This window comes from Cervus elaphus, chromosome 14 (assembly GCF_910594005.1).
Source record: "Cervus elaphus chromosome 14, mCerEla1.1, whole genome shotgun sequence".
In the NCBI taxonomy this organism is placed as follows: Eukaryota; Metazoa; Chordata; class Mammalia; order Artiodactyla; family Cervidae; genus Cervus; species Cervus elaphus.
Genome location: NC_057828.1, coordinates 56,885,359 through 56,905,263, shown reverse-complemented (window position 1 = coordinate 56,905,263; position 19,905 = coordinate 56,885,359). Strand labels below are relative to the sequence as shown.

Below are 19,905 nucleotides of genomic sequence, written 5' to 3'. Positions count from 1 at the left end.
TAGCAGAAGTTGAAGGTGCATCCTGCTTTTTTCTTGCTGCTTATAGTAAAATGCCAGAGGAGACAAAGAAATTGAGAGAATTGCTAAATTAAAAGGAACCAGGACTTAGATGATATATCATGGTCTGGGAAATTGTAAGCTTGTTTGCCATTTCAATGAAGATGATTTTATAATAAAATGTATGCATGAACTGGCTAACCTAATTGTACCAGTCAACTTGGTGATTATTACTTCAGTTCAGTTCAGTTGCTCAGTCGTGTCCGACTCTTTGCAACCCCATGGACTGCAGCACACCAGGCCTCCCTGTCCATCACCAACTCCCGGAGTTTACCCAAACTCGTGTCCATTGAGTCATTGATGCCATCCAACCATCTCATCCTCTGTTGTCCCCTTCTCCTCCTGCCTTCAATCTTTTCCAGCATCAGGGTCTTTTCAAATGAGTCAGCTCTTCACATCAGGTGGCCAAAGTACTGGAGTTTCAGCTTCAACATCAGTCCTTCCAGTGAACACTCAGGACTGATCTCCTTTAGGATGGACTGGTTGGATCTCCTTGTAGTCCGAGAGACTCTCAAGAGTCTTCTCCAACACCACAGTTCAAAAACATCAATTTTCGGTGCTCAGCTTTCTTTATAGTCCAACTCTCACATCTATACATGACTACTGAAAAAACCATAGCCTTGACTAGACAGACCTTTGTTGACAAAGTAATGTGTCTGCTTTCTAATATGCTGTCTAGGTTGGTCATAACTTTCCTTCTGAGGAGTAAGCGTCTTTTAATTTCATGGCTGCAATCACCATCTACAGTGATTTTGAAGCCCAAGAAAATAAAGTCAGCCAACTGTTTCCACTGTTTCCTCATCTATTTGCCATGAAGTGATGGGGCTAGATGCCATGATCTTAGTTTTCTGAATGTTGAGTTTTAAGCTAACTTTTTCACTCTCCTCTTTCACTTTCATCAAGAGGCTCTTTAGTTCTTCTTCACTTTCTGCCATAAGGGTGGTGTCATCTGCAAATCTGAGGTTATTGATATTTCTCCTGACAATCTTGATTCCAGCTTGTGCTTCATCCAGCCCAGCATGTCTCATGATGTACTCTGCATATAAATTAAATAAGTAGGGTGACAATATACAGCCTTGACGTACTCCTTTTCCTATTTGGAACCAGTCTGTTGTTCCATGACCAGTTCTGTTACTTAAATCATTATAAAATAATGAATTATATTACAGTTTACCAGTAAATTTATTGTTTGGTTGGTATTGATTCAGTTCCCATGAGCTTGTTTACATGGGAGAACAGATCAGTGCAAAGATTTTTTTTTTTTTTTTTTGGTCAAAACATTTGAGTTCTACTTTCAGGAAATTTCAAGTATGTAGTACAATTATTAGCTATAGTCATTGTGTTATATATTAAGTCCTGGGATCTTTTCCATCTTCTAACTGACGTTTGTACCTTTTTTCCAATCTCTCCATATTCCCCCCACTCCTCAAGCCCCTGGTACCACTTTTCTACTCTGTTTCTATGGGTTTAATTTTTTATTTTAGATTTCTCCACATAAGTGATACCATGCGGTATTTGGCTTTTTCTCTCTGACTTATTTCACTTGGCATAATGCCCTTCAGGTTCATCCATGTTGTTACAAATGATAGAATTTTCTTTTTTTAAGGATCAACAATTGTGTGTATATATGTGAACACTATTGATTTTTGCAACATAAGAAGCCATTGGCCTAAAATTAAGGGACTTTTGGGTGAAGAACTGTGGTAGATATCTCTTTAAGAAGATGTATGCCATTTATTTGTGGATGATTCCCAGAGATTACATTTATATTCAAGATTTCCTTTCCTTTTAAATATTGGTGAATTGGACAATTTTGATTCAAAGGAAGGATGATGAAACAGTTCTTACAATCTCTTCTCTTTGATCTGATGGAAGGAGGATGAAACAGTTCTTAGCGTCTGAGCTCTCTGTACTACTGACTTCTGGTCTGTTGGGAAGTGCCTTGTTTTCTGTTTGAGCCAAGGACATTTGTTTGCAGTTTGTAGGTTATTGATGGAACCACCTTTGGTTCTGGTAAGGCTTTGGTTTCTCAACCTGGCCACACACAAACAAGCATGATTGTAACGAAATACTGTTTTAAACTCTGCCTTTCCCTATAATCAGGTACTATTTGTTAAAGGTGGAGGAATAGCCAGGTCTTGAGCTGGGAACTGGGGATAGAAAGATGAATGAATTCAGCAACCTTGATCAGGTTCACAGTTAGCAGAAAATAGATGTGTAAATAGATGATATATGATGAGACAAGGTACAGTAATAGCTCAGAGGAGAGATTAGTCAGCTTTACCTGAAAGTGTTGGACATGGTCAAGGAAGGCTTTATAGAAGAGGCAATATGTTCAGTTTTTTTTTTGGCTGCACCATGTAGCCCTTGGGATCTTAATTCCCTGACCACGGATTGAACCCGTGTCCCCTGCAGTGGAAGTGTGGAGTCTTAACCACTGGACCACCAAGGAAGTCCAATATATGGAATCTTGAATAATGACCAAGAGTTTATCAGACAAATGAAATTGAAGGATAAGGCATGGCAGGTGGCAGTAACTGCAGTATCAGATAGTAATTGCAATAGCAGATTTTAGTGTTAAAATACTTTTGCTATCCTGGTGTACTTATCTGCTATTTTAGGTGATGAAATGCTGGCCTTTTTATAGGTATAATAGTTTTATTTGGTATTTTAAACATATGAAATTAGAGTCATTTTTGGATTGAGAACAATTTCAATGATTTAATTGCTCAGTGTATATAAAAAGGCAAACTGAAGATTACAAATGTAGATGGTCCAAATTGTGGTATTGCAAATTCTATTGTAAGAATAATTCTTGAGTTCACAAGCCTCCCAAACAAGTAGAACGTGAATCGCACAGCTTCGAAACTGATAAGGAAACTGAAATGGACTCTCTCTCTCTTTATATGTGGAGACTAAAAAAGACAAATATGAGCCATCAGTGTTTTCTTTGGAGAAAAAGATTACAACCTACTCTCAATAGAAAGATTGCAGTTCTATTAAAAAAGAAAAAAGCTGTTCAGATATATCTCTGTCTTTTAAAATTAGAGATGAGATAATTTGAAGGAAAGTGTTTGGTGTTGGTTTATAACTACTTCCAACTAATGTTGAGTGAGAAAAACTTCAATAGATGAAAAAATTTGCACAGAAATGTCCTGTTGAAACCATTGACCTACTTGAAAGATAATGTTTTATTTGTGATTTTCATAATTATAGTTTTTTTCATTTTAATAGTATTTGCTTTTTAATCTTTAATTTTTATTAGTTTTATCTGACAGTTTATATTGCTAATAGAATGACAATATATACTTAACATTTGTTTGACAGTTATGCTTTTATCTGATATTTTATGTTTATATATTTTTGTATTTAAGATGTATTAGTCTTGGACTTCCTTGGTAGCTCAGTGGATAAGAATTCGCCTTGCAATGCAGGGGACATGGTTCGATTCCTGGTCTGGGAAGATTCCACATGCCATGGAGTAGCTAAGCCTGTGGGTCACAACTACTGAGCCTGAACTCTAGAGCCTACAAGCCGCAACTGCTGAAACCTGTGCACCTAAAGCCTGTGCTCTGCAACAAGAGAAGCCCCTGCAATGAGAAGCCTGCACATAGCAAGAGTACTCCCTGCTCACTGCAGCTAGAGAAAGCTCATGCGAAGCCACAAAGACCCAAGGCAGCCAAGAATAAAAATAAATGTAAAAAAATTGAAGAACAAAAAAATGGGTATTAGTTTCACTAACTTAAAAAATGAATTCTGAACTCAATTTTACAAATACTGGTATTAATGCTAAGTAAAGATAAAATTTATACTTAAAAAAATTTTCTCAGGCAGAGACAACTGGCATATGCAAAATCATATGAAACAATATGATTTGGAGAATTCAAAGAGTCTGGTACTGCTGGTAGGCAGGTTGTGAAAAATATTCTAGGTAAGTGAGTATTTTGCTCCATGGCCTATTACTTGTTTGTGACTATCATCATCTCAGGTTTGGGATTTTTACCTTATCAATGACCTTCGTCAATTTAAGCAACCTGGAGAAAAGTTCTTATCCTCTCTGTGCTTTTCTTTTTTTTCTTATCTATAAATGAGAACAATACTACTTTGTACATCATAGGATTGTAGAGAAGATTAAATGAGTTGATACTTGTGGAGAGCACGGAACGGTGCCTGTATAGAGGAGAAGATTGCTTTTCCTCTTGTCTGATCTTTTGCCTTAATGTGAACTGCATGCTCAGCTGACTATTTAGTAACCAGTAGTCTTCCATGTAGAGATTATTTTTCTCTTGGAGCCAATTCTGATTTTTCAGTATTCCATTTATGGTCCCTTTCTTCTTGTTGAGATTTCTAACATGTAACGATCTGTATCTCACTTCTGGGTTCAATTATTCATTGCCAATATCATGGGAGAACTTTAGGAAAATCCCCCCTCTTGTCTGGATGCTTTCATCTTATTTAAATGTTCTTCTCCTGGGAAGGCTATGGAATTAATGTAGTACAAAGATCTGTGTGTTTCCTTCTAGAAAACACACCATCTCCCACAAGGGGAAAAAAACAAACCATGTATGAAGATTTCAAATTCCTTGGCAAAAGCCTCTCTCTGTTTAGAAATCATGTTTTCTTATTTTTAAACTATGTATATTAAAAAAATAGGAAAACTTTTAGGTGTTACCACTGGCCTTTTTTTTTTTTTGCTATTGGCCTAAAACATTGTATTTAGTAGTAATTTCAGCCCTGAGAAAAGCAATGTAAGGATGGAGAATATCTCATTTGAAATGGCCTCCTGTTCATGCTATCGTGGTGTCTTTTCCGTAGGTAGTATCCCCTTTCTCAGCAAATCAGGGACTGTGGGCCATTTGGCTGAAGAAATACATCTTCGGGAAGGTGATATCTGGATATTTCTTGGCTCCCAGTTTTGTGGGGTAGTTGCCTCAGTAAATCTAAGAAATAGCTATCTAATTTGATAGCTCACAATTTCAGTTTTAATTCAAATGATCAATTTCCATATCAAAGGCATACACAGTTGTAGTAATTTGTATGGTTGTGTTAACAATAATGGAGTAATTAGAGGTTGATGAAAATTTCTTAGACTAAAGTCATAAATCTAAAACTGTGTTCCAGTAGATGACTGTTAGGGAGATCGCCGTCTTCCTCAGAAGATGTTGAAGAGCTCAGATTGCCTGTGTTGATTCCTTGTGTCCATCATTTACTGGCTATGTGCCTTGGACAAGTTTAACTTCTCTGGACCTCTGTTTCCTTGTCTGTAAAATGAAGATTATAATAGTTGTGACCTCGTAGGGTTTTTTTTTTTTTTAACCAACTAAATGAACTTACTATATGTAAAGCACTTAGGATAATAGCTGTGAAAGTCACTCAGTCATGTCCAACTCTTTGTGACCCCATGGACTGTAGCCTGCCAAGCTCCTCTGTCCATGGGATTCTCCAGTCAAGAATACTGGAGTGGGTTGCTATTGCCTTCTCCAGGGGTCTTCTTGATCCAGGTATCGAACCCAGGTCTCCTGCATTACAGGCAGATTCCCTACCATTTGAGCCACCAGGGAAGCCAGAGGATAATACTTGGCTTGTAGTAATTGTTCAATACCTGATTATCATTATTATCTTGTACTGTGTAGAAGAGCCTGAAACAATGTAGTCTTTTTGACCTGACCATCCTCATTCTATTTGTTAGGTTACACACTCTTACACTGTGCTGCAGCCTGGGGTCGATTGGAGACTTTGAAAGCACTGGTGGAACTGGATGTTGATATAGAAGCTCTGAACTTCCGGGAGGAGAGAGCTCGGGATGTTGCTGCTCGATATTCCCAGACTGAGTGTGTTGAGTTCCTGGACTGGGCAGGTAAGGACGCTTACAAGGTAGTAGTAGCAAACTGACTCACTGCTGGGTTTCCCTCCCGTAAGTACGAGTTACAGGCTGTGCCGTTAACAAAGCCAAGAGGTGATTAACATTTTCACCTTCTATTAGGATTTTTATTTGTAGACATAACCATAGTCACCGTTGGTGATAATATATCAAATCTGCCTTCTTTTTTTTTTTTTTTGCTATTGGCCTAAAACATTGTATTTAGTAGAAACTATATTCTTACCACCTTCTAACAATTTCTCCAATAATCTTCTATAAGAATGTATGTATAAAATACATACATGGTTCAAGGCCATTTTCTGAGAGACCTCAGCAGAGTGGACCATTCCTTAAATGTTTAAAAGAATGGCATACTTGAGGAATATGTTTGATTCCCCAGGTAGAAACAGTTGTAATAATTTAAAATGGTTTGCTGTGCAAAAGTAATCCATGGTGTTAGAAGTCTGAATAGCAGGTTTCATTATGGCATGAGGGAGGGTACTTCTGGGGCATAATACTCTTTTTTCTTAATTTAGTGACTCTTAACATGGTGTCCTCATTTGTGAAAATTCATTGAGCTGTACCCGTGTAAATTTTGCACTTTTCTGTGTGTGTTTTGTGCTTTAATCAAAGGTCAAAAACTATGTACTATTTTGAGTTTTACTGTTTTTCTTACAGTATTTCTTTAACCTGTAGAATAGAGCTTAGAGATTTCAGGAAGATATACCTGTGTAATTATGTATGTGACAAACATTGGTTATAAAACTCGTACCAAGGACGTTCATGGCATTCATTTTGTGTTGTTCTCTGCATTTGTGTTTCTAGGATTACAAGCATAGCATTGTTGTGGTACACAGCTATGTTGTGGTACATAGATTGTTCCTGCCCTATGGACATTTGTTATCTGAGGGGTGATAAATTATAGATGCATCCTACAGTTAAATAACAATATCAGAAAGACTATAATTAAGAGTTAAAATTGGCAGAGCAGGTGGGTCATGCTGTGGGGTGGTCAGAGAACATGAAGTCAGAGTATGTTGGAGTTGAGATGGGCCTTGAAGAAATGGTGGGATTTGTATACACAGACTAAGGAGAAAGGGTGTGAGCAAAACCTTATGACTGGAAGTGACGTGTTGGGGAAACAGTGATGAGATTGGCTTACTGGAAGAGCAAGTCAATATAATTTACATAAGCAGGCTACAGCACAGGCAGGTTAATAAAAGAAAAGTAAGTACATGGGGTCTTGAATCAAATTGCTTGAGTTGAAATACTGGTGTCTCTCCTTGAAACCTATGTGACCTTGGGCAAGATACTTAAACTCTTTATACTTAAGTCTTAATTTCCAGAAAAGGGGGCTCATAATAGTCCTTATCTTTTGGGGGAGTTGTGAGAATGAGATGAGATGCTATAAACCATGTCTCAGCACAGTGCCTGTTGGGTGATCACACTTGAAGTGTGACGCTGCTATTGTTCCAGTCAGATTATACCTCCAAATGTCAGGCTAAGGTGTTTACATTTCATTTTTGTAGCCATTGGGAGCCATTGGAAGATTTCATGTAGAAGAGGAAGAGGATTAAAGTGATCTTTAGGAAGATTCATATGGCAGCCTTGAGGAGTTGTTTATCAGTAAAATAAAAAGGGAACTGGGAGGATTAATAGAAGTAAGGAAATTGAGGGAAGTATTTGGGAAGAAAAAGATGAGTTATACTTTGTAGATTATTTGGTATTTAATTGTCCACTTGCACTAAATATTTTTGAGGGACCATATTTCTGTCAGTTACCTTCAGTTTTATGATCAGATGCATAAACAAAAAGAAAATAGCAAAAAATTTAATTGACCTCCTCATGAATAATTAGTTCTAGGTGAAATTCACATTCATGTGTGCTAAGTCGCTTCACTTATCTCCAACTCTTTGCCACCCTGTGGACTGTAACTGCCAGGCTCCTCTGTCATTGCAATTCTCCAGGCAAGAATACTGGAGTGGGTTGCCATGACCTCCTCCAGGGAATCTTCCTGACCCAGGGATTGAACCCATGTCTCTTATGTCTTCTGAATTGGCAGGTGGGTTCTTTATCACCAGCACCACCTGGGAAGCCCAAAATTCACATTATATAATTTTTATTTATTTATTTTTTAAAAATTAATTTATTTTATTTGGAAGCTAATTACTTTACAATATTGTAGTGGTTTTTGCCATACATTGACATGAATCAGCCATGGGTGTACATATGTTCCCCATCCTGACCCACCCCCCCACCCCCCTCCCCATCCCATCCCCAGGGTCATCACAGTGCACCAGCCCTGAGCACCCTGTCTCATGCCTCAAACCTGGACTGGCGATCTACCAAAATTCACATTACATAATTTAAAATCCAATTTTGAAGAATGACCCATGGTATTTAAGAAAATACAATCCAGGAACAAACTTTGCTGTAACTTTTCTGAAAGTTTGGGGCTTATGAGCGTAAAGTTTCATTGGTTTTTGTCACTGAGCGGAAGTCCACGGGCCCTACATGCAGTGAGACCAAACAATGCCAAAATGTGAGTCTGGAGCAGGGAAAGGTTTATTGCAGGGCCATGTAAGTAGATGGGTGGCTCATGCCTTAAAAAACCCAGGAGCTCCCTGAAAGCTCTCAGCAAAGCCCTTTTATAGGAAAGGTGAAGGAAGGGGCATGGTTAGTTGTTGCAGACTTCTTGGTGTCAGATCTTTTGTTCTTGAGGTCAGGTCACGGCTAGGTAAAACTCTATCAAAGCAAATGTTATTCTTTATTCTACAAGAAAGGGCAAGGTCCCAACCCTCAACTTTTGCCCTCCAAGGTCAAAAGTTAGCCTGGCCAAGAGGAGGAGTCCCTGCATGGGCCAGTAACCCTACCCAGGAGTGTTCATCCAGCACCCAGTCTGGGTCCTCCTGCCAGTGCTCAGGTCCAGCTGAGGAGTCAGATCTCAGCAGGTGGCACCCTCAGGGCCAGGTCCCCAGATCCCACCCAGCTGTCATCACTGTGGGAGCCAGGTGCCTAGGACCAACTGGCCCTCAGTCTGCCCAAATGGGGGCCAGGTCCCATGGACTACGACCTGTGGAGACCACCACTCTTAGGTTGGAGAAATAGGGATGGGTCAGCAGCTGCTTCAAGGCCTGAGCCTGGCCAGTGGGTGCCGTGGGGAGGGCTCTGGAGCTCTGCTGGACACAGCCCTCAGCCTGTACCTGGACCCCCCAGCTCACCAGCTGATCCTGAGGTTGGAGGGCCTGGAGGGCCCTGAGGAGAAGGCTGCAGTCTGCCTCACATAGCACACTCTGCCCTGAGGACTCCTGTGTGCCCTCCCTGCCGAATTTCAATTTCCTTCTCCCTAATGTCCATCTGTTTAGTTTGGGTCCTTACAGTCTTGGAGAAATTAGACCTACCATTTCCTAGTAATGAAGATAAAAGACTATGATGCTATAAACTAGTGTTCTGTTTCCAGATGAGTGATGGAATTGTAAGGATTCATGGTAATGTAGCTGTGGAGTGTCAGAAATGCTAACTACTCAACATAAAGTTAAGCATTTGTTTAATTAAGACTTAACAAGAATATAAACCACTTCCATTTCTTGCTCTAATGATCAGAATAGGAGTCACCTGGAGAGGTTTACAGGGTTGAGGACTCCCTACCCCAGAGACTCCTCCATGCTACTGAAAATTTGACCATTAGAGATCAATTTCTTTGGGTTTTCAAGGTTTATAGACTTTTTAATTGTTCAAGGGTCCTATATTAAAAGAAATACATATATATATACACATATATATAGAATTAGTTGATTGTTCAGAACTCTGAAGGTATGGAACAAATATTCATGGAAATGTGGGAGTAATGTTGTGTTAAGGAAGAGTGAAAGTAAGGGATTCTGGAAAGTGGAACCATAAGTAAATTTTTAATAATCTACAATAACACAAGGCAGAACTTATTCCCTTCTGTTATTTGTTAAGACTATAGCATTATCTGTTACTTACAAAGGATTTTTTTTAAGTTTTTTTTTTCCTTTTATTGATGGGAGGTATATTATAAATCTGTCATGTTTTTCTGGGATTCTTTTATATGTTGTTAAGAAAATCTGTCCGTCTCAGTCTCTCAGTTTTTTTTTTAATATAGAAACCATTCTTTAAGAAATGAGGTGACTGATCAACAAAAGTGAAATATTGTTAAAACTTATGTGTCTTATCAACAGAAGTTTGAAATTTTAAAAAAAGTGTTGATACTTAATTATTTATTATACTGAAAAGGGGAACATTTATACTTAGAAATTAATCTGTTCCTTATTATTTCCATACTATTTTAACAATTTGAGATGGAAATTAAACATCTGCACGTGGCCATAAAATTTGCTCAGGAAACTAAGAGAATTCACAAAAATTGCTTAAATCAGAGATTTATTGAAACACTAAATCAAGATTCTACTCTACAGTTTGCTTACTGATTAGCAATCTAACACATTAAAAAGAACAGAACACTTAAACATGAAGCGGTGGTTGTATATGGTCTTTCCCCTAGTACTTTTTAGTAAGCATGGATGCTGTTTTAGCTGAATAGAAATAACTTTTCAGTACAGACTTTGTTGGAAAGTTTCAGTAAAGAATTTAGCCAAAAAATTACAAAGCATCTCAAAGAATCACTTTTGTCCTTCCATGATTTCCCTCAATAGATTTCTTGTGTAGTCTCCCTAGTGGACTGAGTTATATTTGCGTATGGATGTGTCTAGTATACTCTGCCTCCTTTTCTCCTCCTTCAGTCTTCTTTCTTTTTAGTTTTCGATGCTTGGCTTTCTTAGCCTGAGGGTGATGGGACATCTGATTCAGGTACTTCGTCATCATTGATGTTGTGGCCACCAGTCTGCAGAGTATTTGGTCAATGTCATAGACAGACTGGGTTTCTAGATCGTTACCAGTTGTATCCAAGGAGACTTGTTTCTTTAGCTAAAAGAAGAAAAACAAATGATATTACAGAATTTTTTCCTTACTGTAGTTCAAATTAAATTTGTTTTCTGGATATATATGCTTAAGCTCCAAATATCACACTTTACTTACTTATACAAAGAAAAAGTTGTTATAGAAGAGAGGTAAAAATGCAGAAGAAATGCTCTTTTTTATATGCCTTTGTGTAAGGTTGTAGTGATCATGATCACCACTCAGCAAACATTTAATAAGTACTTTCTATGATTGTTAGAGCATTCTGCTGGGAGAAATTATTTGAATATTAGTACATTATTTTCCTTTACTAAATCACCTTAAGATGTAATGTGATAAAATCATAGACATTTTATAAATATATAGTTGTTGTGAAGGTCAATGAGTTTTTAAGATTGCCTCAAAATATAGTAACAGTGGCAAAGTGGGGAATCAGTTTGAGTGTTATTTTCCAGAAAGTTATCCTAAAATTAGAAATTAGTTTACAGTACGTTAAATAATATACACACCAACTTCAGTATACTTAGCTTTTTTAGATAGATCGGGAAGGGATCTAATAAGATCTCTTGTTCCACATCCTTCATTTTATTGATCAGACAGCAGAGAAAGATACAGTGATTTACCTAAGAGCCCAGATAGATAACTGCATTTCCTATACTTTATACTCATTGTAGCTCATTACTTTCTTGATGTGTTTTGTAACTTTAAACTATCTAAAATAATAGGTTATTTTTAGCCAAGACATGGAAGCAACCTAGATGCCCATCAGCAGACAAATGGATAAGGAAGCTGTGGTACATATACACCATGGAATATTACTCAGCCATTAAAAAGAATTCATTTGAATCAGTTCTAATGAGATGGATGAAACTGGAGCCCATTATACAGAGTGAAGTAAGCCAGAAAGATAAAGAACATTACAGCATACTAACACATATATATGGAATTTAGAAAGATGGTAACGATAACCCTATATGCAAAACAGAAAAAGAGACACAGATGTACAGAACAGACTTTTGGACTCTGTGGGAGGAGGCGAGGGTGGGATGTTTCGAGAGAACAGCATTGAAACATGTATATTATCTATGCTGAAACAGATCACCAGCCCAGGTTGGATGCATGAGACAAGTGCTTGGGCCTGGTGCACTGGGAAGACCCAGAGGGATAGGGTAGAGAGGGAGGTGGGAGGGGGGATCAGGATGGGGAATACGTGGAAATCCATGGCTGATTCGTGTCAATGTATGACAAAACCCACTGCAATGTTGTAAAGTAATTAGCCTCCAATTAGTGGAAATAAATGAAAAAAACAAAAACAAAAAAAGCAAAAAAAAAATAATAAAATAAAATAATAGGTTATTTTAAAGACCTTCTAATTCAGTACAGCTTTGTTGAACACCTGATATGTGCAGAAAAGTGTGATAGATGCTGGGGTGAATGGTGGGAGTGGGGAAGCTTATGAAGAAGACATGGTTCTCTCTCCAGAGAAGATGATAATCTTATCTTTTAAACGCTTTGATGTTCTATAGCTATTACTATTAGCATCACCTTTTTTTTGTGTTTCTTCCACTTCATCCACAGATAATGTGCAGACAAAACAGACAGGATTAAAAAGAGAGCTTGTACTAAAATATAAATAAGATTTAAACAACCGTGAAATATATCCATATTAGCAAAATTGCAGCATAGTTTGTCCAGAGGGTAAGGTAGACAGTGAGATGGAGCTGTCTTAACTTTCAAATAATGCATTTCTTCTGGAAAAATCTCCCATCCAACCTTTGTCCAGGTAGTACCATCACAAATGCAGAAGCTCTCCCTGAAGAAGCAGATAAACAACAGAGTAAAAATCAGGGATAGTCCTTGAGTAGACATCTTTCTCAAATGGAAAAAAAATTACAGCCAAAAATTTTTTTAGAGACAGAGCAGAAATGCCCTGGTACTCCAGTCAAGGCACTTAAGATAACTAGGCAGCAAAATATACACTGATGATCATTGTAACATCATCAGCCATGGTGACTCGAGGATAAATTCAGTGATGTCATAAAGAACCACACCGGGACTAAAAGATGTTGGCTAACCAATCACCTTGGGTTTATTAGGGATACTTTTTTCTTTTTATGCCAGAATGGTTTGAGCCTCTTCAGTTTTCTGAAAAAAATGAAGACTTTGCTAATATTTTGACAGCCAATAAATTTAAATCATCATTATATTAATAGAATTTCATGGAAACACCTTACCTGTATCCTTTCCAACCCTTTAGAAGTATGGTACTTTAGCATCTACTTAAAAGCGTGTGTGTATGTGTGTGCACTCAGTTGTGTCCGACTCTGCGATGCTATGGACTGTAGCCTGCCAGGCTCCTTTGTCCATAGAATTTTCCAGACAAGAATACTGCAGTGGATTGCCATTTCCTACTCCAGGGGATCTTCCCAACCCATGGATCAAACCTGTGGCTCTAGTCTCCTTGCCCACTCATTGGCAGGCAGATTCTTCACCATTGCGCTAAGTAGCTATGGTCATATATCATGGTAATATCATTATTGTGGTAATATACAACCTAGCTTCTACTTCTGTTTTTTCTTATATTCAGGAATGTCCTTCTCTTCAGTTAGTCAAGGAAATACTGAGTGACTCCCCCTTTTGACATATCTTTTTGGTGACAATGTGGTAACTACCAGGTAGTGGGTGAGGGGTGGGGAATTTGGCATGATTGTATGAAAAAGAGATGGCAGATTAGTGTGGTATATGATAATGTGAAAGAGACTCTGCTTTTAAGGAACTTACAGTCTAGCAGTAGAAGCAGAAAACAGGAAAATAAAAAATTACAGGACAGATTATACTCAGGGCTAGATCAAATTATAATCATGTAATGGCTGATAGAGCACTGAGTTCTACCAGGGGGAATTAGGAATTGCATAGGAGTGCATTTTGAGTAAGCTTTGACGAATGAGTAGAATTTTGGTGGATGGCAGAGAGGGCATCTGTGTAAACCATTCAGTTTAGTTCAGTTCAGTCACTCAGTGGGACTCAGTCATGTCCCACTCTTTGTGACCCCATGGACTGCAGCACGCCAGACTTCCCTGTCCATCACCAACTCCCAGAACTTGCTCAAACTCATGTTCATCAACTCAGTGATGCCATCCAACCATCTCGTTCTTTGTCGTCCCCTTCTCTTCCTGCTTTCAATCTTTCCCAGCATCAGGATCTTTTCTAATGAGTCAGTTTTTTGCTGACCCTCTAATGAGTCAGTTTTTCATCTCACCCTCTCCTCCCCTCTACCCCATGTCCATAAGTCTGTTCTCTATGTCTGCTTCTCCATTGCTGCCCTGCAAATAAATTCATTAGTATAATCTTTCTAGATTCCACATATATGCATTAGTATATAATATTTCTCTTTCTCTTTTCTGACTTACTTCACTCTGTATAATAGACTCTAGGTTCATCCATCTCATTAGAATTGACTCAGATGCATTCCTTTTTTATGGCTGAGTAACATTCCATTTATAAATATTTATGGAGCACCTCCTATGTGCTAAATACTGTTCTAGGAGCTGAGGATACTTACACAACTAGGCATAATACTATGTTTATGGAATTTACTTCCTAGTAGGGAGATACAGAAAATAAAATGATCTAAATCTATTTTTCTGTGAAGTGCTATGAAGAAAAATAGAGTGGTAAGGGGGTTATGAAGTTGCCAGCAAGTGAATGAATGAGTGTGTGCTTACACTTACAGAGGGCCATCAGGAGAGGCCTCTCTGGTAAGGTGATATTTGAAGACAGACCTGAAGAACTAAAGGAGTGAGCCCTATTGATACCAGCAGTCAGAGGGAACAGGAAGTAAGTGATTGATAGGGTCTCTGGATGAATGTAGGAAGGGATGAAGCTGGAAAGATTGTGGCTAGATAGGTCTTGGAGGGCCCTGCATTTTATTCAGTAGCCAGTAGGGAGTTACTTATAAAGTTTGGAGGAGAGGAGTGACCTAATAATAAACTTACTGAGTACTTTCCTGTGTGCCAGGCACTGTGTCAAGAAATTTACATGCATTATACTATGTTTTAATTCTTAGAACAACCGTATGTGGGTGGTATTATAATACTTCCGCCTTGTAGATGGAGAAACTGAGGTTAGAGGGGTTAAGATAACTATTATGGTCTGAATGTTTGTGTTCCCCCACAAATGCATATGTTGAATTTCTAATGCCTGATGTGATGGTGTTAGGACATGGGGCCTTTGGGAGATGCTTAGGACATGAAGGTGGAACCCTCATAAATAGGATTAGTGGTCTTATAAGAATGTGTCTGCACGGAGGTCTCTGGCCGCTTCTACCATGTGAAGGCACGGTGAGAAGGTGCTGGTAGTGAAGGAAGAAGGGTCTCACTAGACTGCAGCCATGTTGCAGCTTGATCTTGGACTTGCCAGCCTCCAGACCTATGAAAAACAAGTTTCTGTTGTTTATAAACTCCCCAGTCTGTGGTATATTGCTGCCTGAATGCTCTGATAGGTCTGGTGGCATTAGAAGATGCTTGCAGTAAGCTCCTTTCTCTACCAGGCCACCCAAAATAAATATATGCACTCAGTAAAATCAGCATGCTTATTATACAAATACAGTTTTATGACAAGTCCCTTAGTCACCTCTTCAAACTAATTTCTCTGCTAAACTTCCTCCTGTACTGAAATTCTGGAACCACCACTGGCTCCAGGTCACCAACTAGTGGAGCCAAAACCTAAACCTTAGATTCCAGTTTAGAGGATTCTGCTTGCAACATGAATGACAGGTTTGAAGCTGTAATTGACAAGACTGTTCAGCTGCAAAACCTTTTCATTTTTCATGAAAAAGGAAGGATGACTCAGGCTGGAGCTGTAGGCCAAGAGGTATCACTCCCAGGCTATGATACCTCATAGAATTTGCCCTGTGGGATTTCAGAATTGCTTGAGACTGAGGTGACTCCTTTTTTCCTTCTAATTTCTCGCGTTTTGAATGGCAGTATCTATAACTGTTGCTTTGTGCCTGTCCCGCCAGTGTGTTTTGGGATAGAAAACTTGTTTTCTAGTATCACAGGTCTGCAGATAGAGAGGAATTTTACCCCAGGATGGATGGATCATACCAATGTCTCACACATACCTTGTTTGTGTGAGGAGATGAGACTTTCGAGCTGATGATATTTTAGATGAACATTTGAACATGAGTTGATGTTGTAATGGATTGAAACTTGGATGCTGGCATGGGGTAAATGTATTTGCATGTGGGATAGATGTGAGTTTGGGGAGGTCAGAAGGCAGGCTGTGGTAGGCTGAAAAATGTCTACCAAAGATATCTAGATTCTAACCCCTGGAACCTAAGCATGTTACCTCATATGGGATCTTGTGGATCCTTAAACTAAGGATCTTTAGATGGAGAGATCATCGTGGATTATCCAGCTGGGACCTAAATGTAGTCACAAGTGTCTTTATTATAAATGAGAGGTGAGAGATTTGACACAGAAGAAGAGGTGATTTGATGATGGAACTAGACATTGGAGTGGTGTATTTTAATTGAAGAAGGAACCACCAGCCAAGGAATATAGTCTGCAGCTAGAGATGGAAAACAGCAAGAAAGAGATTCTCCTGTCAGATTCCATAGAAAGAATCTTCCCCACCAGCACCTCGATTTTTGCTCAGCTAAACTGATTCCAGACTTGTGGCCTCTAGAAATTACTACAGGATAAGCTTGCATGGTTTTAAGCCACCAGATTTGTGGTAGTTTGTTACAGCAGTCACAGGACATGATCAATTGTTAAATTAATTTGAAGTCTTATTAATACTTTGCTAATCCTTTTTTGTTGTTTAGTCGCTAAGTCCTGTCTGACTCTACGTGGGCTGGAGCCATGTAGAAGCCCCAGGTGGCTCAGCTGTAAAGACCCCTCCTCCAATGCATGAGATGCATGTTCTATCCCTGATCTGGGAAGATCCCCCGGAGAAGGAAATGGTAACCCACTCCAGTATTCTTGCCTGGGAACTCCTATGGACAGAAGAGTGTGGCAGGCTATAGTCCATGAGGTTGTAAAGAATCAGACACAACTGAGCGATTAAACAACAACAAATCTACCGTTTATTATATTCAATCTGTCTCTATATTTCTTTCAGTGTTGTGATTTTGTTTAAACAAGTCTTGCAAATTTTGTGATGGGTGCTTATAGAGAATAGGATTATTTTAAACACTTAAGAGGGAAGCTATTTTTAATTTATTTTAAAGGGTAAAACAAATGACATTTACTTATTTGGCTACATTGAGTCTTAGCTGCAGCATGCAGACGTGCAAACTCTTAGTTGTGGCATGTGGGATATGGCTTTCTGACCAGGGATGGAACCTGGGTCCCCGGCATCAAGAGCACAGGGTCCTAGCCACTGGACCACCAGGGAAGTCTCAGTAATTTTTCTATTGGAAATACTTTTTGTTCCTTTTTCCAGATTAGCTCAGCTGGTAAAGAATCCACCTGCAGTGCAGGAAACCTGGGTTCGATCCCTGGGTTGGGAAGATCTCCTGGAGAACGGAAAAGCTACTCACTCCAGTATTCTGGCCTGGAGAATTCCACGGACTGTATAGTTCATGGGGTTGCAAAGAGTCAGACACGACTGAGCGACTTTGACTTTCACTTTCCAGAGTAGATATTTTGACTATAGTTTCTTTGGTATCACAGTTTGTATTTATTTGCTCTTTAAAAATTTTAGCACAATTGAAGTTCTACTGGCGTAGGAAATGGCAACCCATTCCAGTATTCTTGCCTGGAAAATTCCATGGACAGAGGAGTGTGATGGCAGTAGTCCATGGGGTTGCAAAGAGTCAGACACGATGGAGTGACTGAGCACGTGCACGCGCGCGCGCACACACACACACACACACACACACACACACACGAATATAGTGAGTACCCCAAATCACTGTGTTAGTTAAGTGTTATCTTTCTTGAATTTCCCCAAGGAAAACTGTAATAAATCTACACAGTCTTTATAAAGCTCTAGATTTATAAAATTACATTATAAACTGTTGAGCGAATTTTTTTGGTCTTTGCCTTATGGTTAAGCGTTTTTACTGTCCTGTTCTTTCAGAAGCAAGGCTGGCACTGAAAAAATATATTGCAAAGGTCTCTGCAACTGTTACAGATACAGAAAAGGGACCAGGGAAGCTTTATAAGGAAGACAAGGTACAACACTGTGCTTGTATTTTGTTCTGAAGTCTTTTGAGATTTTTGCCCCTTGTATCTAACTCCTACACTAAGCACTAGAGGTAGGTGGTGGTCCTCACTGCTCTGTTCTCCTTCCCTTCCTTCCTTTTTTTCCCTTTCTTATTAAACTGTTGACAGAAACAGCATTAATAGCACTGGCAGTGTTCTTGTTCTTCTGTTGATTAGTGGGGTCCACTGATACTCGTTTCATTAGTTTGCTTCAAAACTTTCATATACATCGTATATTTTGGTCTATATGTTTACATGTATACTTATATACACTGCCTATTTTTTCATGTATCAAAATTTACATAACAGAAAAATACACAGGTGTAAAGATAGCTAATTGTAAAGCCAGCTTGCCACATTTGCCATATACTAAGTACTACATGTGAACTAGTTAATTTCTTTTGATGTACACTAAAAAAAAGGTATGCTAAAGGTATTAGAAATGTGTTTGGGTTTTAAATTATTTCTTTCATTTCTGGGCAGGACATTGTGTGAATTTTCTGTGACTTTTAATTCTTATGAAAAAGAATTAGCTATTGCTAAAAGTGTAAGACATCAGCAAGTCTGAGAACATGATAAGACACACATTTCACTTGTTTGTAAAACATTTTACAAAATCTCTTATGAAATAAAGTATAGATAGAATGCTATTAGAAGAGCTGTTGTATCTATTAGATTTGCAAAACAATCTTTCTGCCACAAACAGTGCTTTGTTTTTCAAACTAGTTACTATAAAAACCTTTTTAATTTCAGTTTTTAAGTATTTGATTATTTGAGCTAGAAAATATTATGTACCTATACTAATGGTTAGATTAAAAGCAAAGCACCTAAAGCAGGCTTAATAATTTTCTTTTTACCCAGTTGAATCTTATTACCCTGTGATTCTAATAGCAATTCTGTGTTAATCTCAGTATACTTTTCCTTCACTTATATAAATATATATATGCATACATATAGTTTTATTAATATAAGAGATTTTGCTTTTATAAAAATAGGATCATACTATACAAATTATTCTTTAATTTTCTCCTTTCCTTTAAATAATATATTATGGACATCTTTACAAATCCACTTCATTCTTTATACTTCTTCAAATAATGTTGCTTATTTAATAATATGGACAGGACATGTAATAAATTTATTCATGTCTCCTTATTATTACAAATCATAGAATAATGAACATCTTAAATCAGATACCAGCAGTTTGCTGCTCATGTGCAAAGAGATGGTTTTGAAGTGCAAATTGAAAGGTTTTCAGTGAGGTTTTGCTCATTTTGCATTTCTTGCACTTCTTCCTCCTGTGAATCACCTGAGAAGGAATAAATATTGGCATTGTCTGTTGAGTTGCATGAAGTGCACACCTACTTTTTCTAACTTTTGCAAACGCTTTTATCACAGTTCAGTTCAGTTCAGTTCAGTCCAGTCGTGTCCGACTCTTTGTTCAGTCATGTCTGACTCTTTATTCAGTCGTGTCCAACTCTTTGCGACCCCAAGGACTGTAGCACGCCTGGCTTCCCTGTCTATCACCAACTCCCAGAGTTTACTCAAACTCATGTCCATTGCGTTGGTGATGCCATCCAACCATCTCATCCTCTGTTGTCCCCTTTTCCTCCCACCTTCAATCTTTCCCAGCATCAGGGTCTTTTCACATGAGTCAGTTCTTCACATCAGGTGGCCAAAGTATTGGAGCTTCAGCTTCAGCATCAGTCCTTCCAATGAACACCCAGGACTGATCTCCTTTAGGATGGACTGGTTGGATCTCCTTGCAGTCCAAGGGACTCTCAAGAGTCTTTTCCAACACCACAGTTCAAAAGCATCATTCTTCGGCACTCAGCTTTC

The 19,905-nt window shown here is 38.5% G+C and overlaps 2 protein-coding genes across 3 annotated transcripts in view; one reads left to right on the top strand and one right to left on the bottom strand.

Moving 5' to 3' along the window:
* ANKRD45 (ankyrin repeat domain 45) overlaps window positions 1–19,905 on the top strand; it is a 39,878-nt gene that overhangs the window by 5,923 nt on the left and 14,050 nt on the right. For both annotated transcript variants that reach the window (XM_043923650.1, XM_043923649.1), the window contains exons 3-4: window positions 5,747–5,914; window positions 17,942–18,036. In XM_043923650.1, the coding sequence (XP_043779585.1) occupies window positions 5,747–5,914; window positions 17,942–18,036 (263 nt within the window). The remainder of the gene's footprint in view (window positions 1–5,746; window positions 5,915–17,941; window positions 18,037–19,905) is intronic.
* TEX50 (testis expressed 50) lies at window positions 10,422–12,735 on the bottom strand. The gene is made up of 2 exons (XM_043923651.1): window positions 12,401–12,735; window positions 10,422–10,864 (listed from the first exon to the last, which is right to left on the bottom strand). Exons 1-2 carry the CDS (start codon window positions 12,722–12,724, stop codon window positions 10,625–10,627), a joined length of 564 nt encoding a protein of 187 aa, XP_043779586.1. The 5' UTR covers window positions 12,725–12,735; the 3' UTR covers window positions 10,422–10,624.